We start from the raw sequence: 4336 nt of genomic DNA on the forward strand, positions 1-4336 counted from the left end.
TAATTAGTTGTTATTTGTTGATGTCCTATTAAATGTAGAAAAAATAAACCACGAAAATAAAAACTAAATTTTCATATTTTGCTAATTATTGTCATATTTCATTAAACATACATTTTAATTTAAATTCAGAAACAAATCAAAACAATTTAAAACTATTGTTTAACATGGAAAACAGTTGGACATAACATCAGGATAAGTTATGTTTTACAAAATTTTGTCAGTCGAATAAAGTAAAAATAATAATAATAATAATAATACACATTTTATTAGTCACATTAAATTTGAAAAACTTGTAAATGACACCAGTTTAAATACGACCTTTTGATAACACTTGTTCGATTTCCAATGTATACTAGTCAATAAATAAGTCCTAAATATGATACACGTGTGTCTGTATTATCTTACAGTCTAAATAAGTCAAAATTTGTAATGAATAACGTAAATACCTTTTTTATCTTAATGGTAGTTCTATGCCTCTATAGTACTTTTATGGCTATACTTATTACTTATACACATACTATGGTCATATATAGGTACAAAGATATAAGATGATAATTGAATAATGTTAGCATGTTACTTAAATTTTCTCAAAACGGAAATACTACTTCCAAAACATAGTATAATAAAGTTAATAAGCTACTTTTTATATATTTTTAAATATAAAAAAAATATATATCTTTTTAATTATTCAAAATTTACAAATTTGGTTACGAGAGTATTCAACAATACCTGGGTAGTTGAATTATTGATCTAAATTTTTAATTAGAAAATTAAAACTTATTTCTTATGAAATATGACTAAATATAAAATTTTGGTTTTTTTTCCTTTGGTTTTTTTCCGTGATTCCCTAATAAAATATCACATGCGATAATCATTAGCGGTATATAAAGGTGTGAACATTATCATACACAGAATGATTAATATCAACATTTGAAATGGATGAAAAATATCTAAAAACTATTAAAACAAATATTTTTAAATAATATTTGTATACATTATATTTTGAATTTCCTAATTTATATTAAACACTTGTGAAATGTTTTAATTTATGCACTAAAAAATAATAAAATTACCTAACTAAAAATGGAAAACATTAAAAAATGTAAAACCATGCAAAATAAAAAATTCACCTTTGAAGTCCTCCTATCTGTTACTTTAAAAGATTTATCTACATAAAATACATTCTCCTAAAACATCTAAAAAATATTTTACTTTCCATTGAAATCTTTATAGTAAAATTGTATACATACACTATAATCACATATAATCACAACAGTATTTTTAAAAATATAATATTAAAATATATTTTAATGTTGTAAATAATAAAATAATACAGTTAAGTCTTACTAAATAAATAACATAAAGAAATGAACAGTGTATTTATAATTTTAATATAAATACAAACAAATTTCTTTTAACTCTAAAAATATAAAATATTTTATAAATCAAGCCACCATAGTCCTGTTTAAATATATAGATATAATATAATGCTTTATATTTTTTAACAACACGACTATGTGTAGCGAGTTCAATTTAAAATTGTTATAATATTATAAATAAATATTTATGATAAGCACCATTGTATATCAGATGCTAACAATTTTTAATGATACAACCTTACAGAATAAAAATAAATATTATATTAAATAGATACAGATATTTGAAATATTAGATTATTTATACTTTGATTTTCTTCTAGCTATAATTTGTAGTCTTATACCGGGTGCTAAATATCTTTTTCACTTCAGTATGATAACAATGATGACTTGAATTTATAAACTCTAAATCAAAATAAAGACAATTACATATAATTTAATTCAACATAATTTCCTAAAATATTAAATATATGTACAAGTTTTCATAAACATTTACAAATTATTTTTAGTTTTATTCAATGTAAAAATAATATTTTTTAAATTCCAACATTCAACTATACAAAATAATAAAAAACATTTATATATATACTTAGTTTGAAAAAGACTAAACAAAAGTTCAAGTCTTATGTTTAATTTAAATGAATAAATTATAGAAGATAGGGGAAAATTGATAGCCTAAGTTGACCGCAACTATTAACACATCTCTAGCCGCCTATACCATGGTCTATACGAAATAATAAAATTACACTAAACGTATAAACTAGAATGGTAAAATTGCAATCTGTACAGAAAATCTATTGTTTAAATTGTACTTAGCTTGAATTGAAAGGCTCAACTAATATTTTAAAATATGGCATAATGATTTTATTAAAAAACATATATTAATTAGTTTAAAATAATTTGCTTAATTATTATTAATATTATATTTAATGTTTGGTTATATTAAAATAAAATATTGTGTATGTACAACTCCAATGATTGTAATATAAATTGTGAAAACTGCCGACAAACTTTAGCATTTTTAAGTTTTAACAAATATTTAGAATGAATAACATTCCATAATTGTTACAATAAATTCTCAATTATCAGCCGAATTGGATGATACAACAACCATGAATAAAAAAATTCCTCAAATATTCTTAAATAAGATGAAATAGACTGAAAAATTAACACAAAAATTATTTAAACATGTTTTATTAATATTAAATTATTACATATATTATTATTAGTATCACATTTTTAATGATTTCTTATAAATATGTACATATTATGTAATATTGTTATCATGCATGTACATGATTTGTATTTCTTAAAATAACTCAATTCTGTGGACAACCGTGTATAATTGAGAATTTACTGTATCCTTAAGCTCGAGTGCAATTTAACTAAAATAAATGCAAATTGACCTTAACCTATTTTTATATTTATCATTACAACTGTTAACAAAACACAGAGCTACAAGATTGAGAATGGTACTATAAAATTTAAAAATCACTCTCCTAAATAGTACACATTTCAATAAAATATTACTTAGGTATATACTTAAGAATGTCTTGTTCAAATAACGGTGAATTTAAAGTTAAATCATAATGGTAAATAAACATTAAAGAAGGCTATATAATAAATGCAAATGGCCTAAAATTAAGTATTAATAGAATATATTTAATGAATTAGATAAAACTATTGAAATTTAATAAACATGTTTAAAAATAATTACTATCTATCAATGAGTAAAATAACTAAATGTTTCTATTGCACAAACCGAATAGTAAGTATTTAACTACAATGTATTACCAGTTATCTAGTGATATTTAAATAATACAAAATTATCATAAATTGACGAGTAACTATTATTTTTACAAAGAATAAGCTGAAAATAAAATGTTATCTTACCTTATTTTTGGTGAGACTGGAGTATTTGCCATCTACTAGGAGGCCAAATTATAACTGAAACCTTTGCAATAACAAGACCTTTAGAAATTGGACCAAAACTAGTAGAATCATATGTGTGGCCCTTGTGATCACCTTCAATCCAATAGTATCCTTTAGGAACAAATTTTTGTGTACCTGAAATATTATTCTTTTTTTTTGATACTACAATGTCACCTTCAACACCGATAACACGTTTAATAATTGTTTCATTTGGATTCCTAGGTGATATGGCTACAATAATATCACCGCGCTTAATAGAATCAAATCGTACTGGAATATATGACAGAAATACAAAGTCCACTGTGTTATTTGGATTGAATGTTGGTTGCATAGAAATTCCATCAACTCTGGCCACAGAACCAAATGTGTCAATTACTGTACGTCCAATAGCCACGCCAATCAAAACATTTTTTATTCGACACCAAACTCCCATTTGAATTGAATAGATTTACTGAATCTGTAAAAAATATAATACTTAATAGTCATAATAAATAATTAATATTTACTTAAATCTAAATAATTGTTTTAAAAATCACAATTACCTATATATAACTTTTAGATAATTATTTATACACATTATTACAATGATGTACTTACACTAACCGGCAATCATGAATAAACAAATCAAAGGCGGGTCATAATACTCAATACCAAGTCAAAACTACGAAGTTCGAAATAATTTTTCTTTTGACCGGTGAAGCGAACAGTGTTATGGAAATTCGTGATTATAATTTGTTTGATTGAGATTACGAATCATGTGTTTGCTTATCAAAATTGATAGGCTAAAATCACAGATATCATCACTATCATCGTTTTCTTGTCATGCTTAGTAGCCTACTATCCTATGCATTTTGTACATATCATGATTAACTAACTAATAAATTAATTAATCATGGTACGTATTACATACAGGCGTACAGTTACTATTTTTTTAATATTTTACTATTTTGTGTGAATTTAATGAGCCGAATAAAAAAAAAAAATTGTACTATTATAGACATTGACATTACTACATTAGACTTAAAATA

General features: G+C 23.3%; 1 protein-coding gene across 3 annotated transcripts; it reads right to left on the reverse strand.

Moving 5' to 3' along the window:
- Window positions 1-1504: 1504 nt before the first annotated feature.
- LOC113558500 (mitochondrial inner membrane protease subunit 2) lies at window positions 1505-4051 on the reverse strand. 3 transcript variants are annotated; one of them, XM_026963975.1, is made up of 3 exons: window positions 3906-4051; window positions 3270-3765; window positions 1505-1781 (listed from the first exon to the last, which is right to left on the reverse strand). In XM_026963975.1, exon 2 carries the CDS (start codon window positions 3739-3741, stop codon window positions 3271-3273), a length of 471 nt encoding a protein of 156 aa, XP_026819776.1. In that variant the 5' UTR covers window positions 3742-3765; window positions 3906-4051; the 3' UTR covers window positions 1505-1781; window position 3270. The 3 variants fall into 3 exon arrangements, with proteins under 3 accessions (XP_026819776.1, XP_026819777.1, XP_026819778.1); XM_026963976.1 differs by having other exon boundaries at window positions 3912-4037; XM_026963977.1 differs by having other exon boundaries at window positions 3851-3988.
- Between the last annotated feature and the right edge of the window lie 285 nt (window positions 4052-4336).

This window comes from Rhopalosiphum maidis, chromosome 3 (genome assembly GCF_003676215.2).
Source record: "Rhopalosiphum maidis isolate BTI-1 chromosome 3, ASM367621v3, whole genome shotgun sequence".
Lineage (NCBI taxonomy): Eukaryota > Metazoa > Arthropoda > Insecta > Hemiptera > Aphididae > Rhopalosiphum > Rhopalosiphum maidis.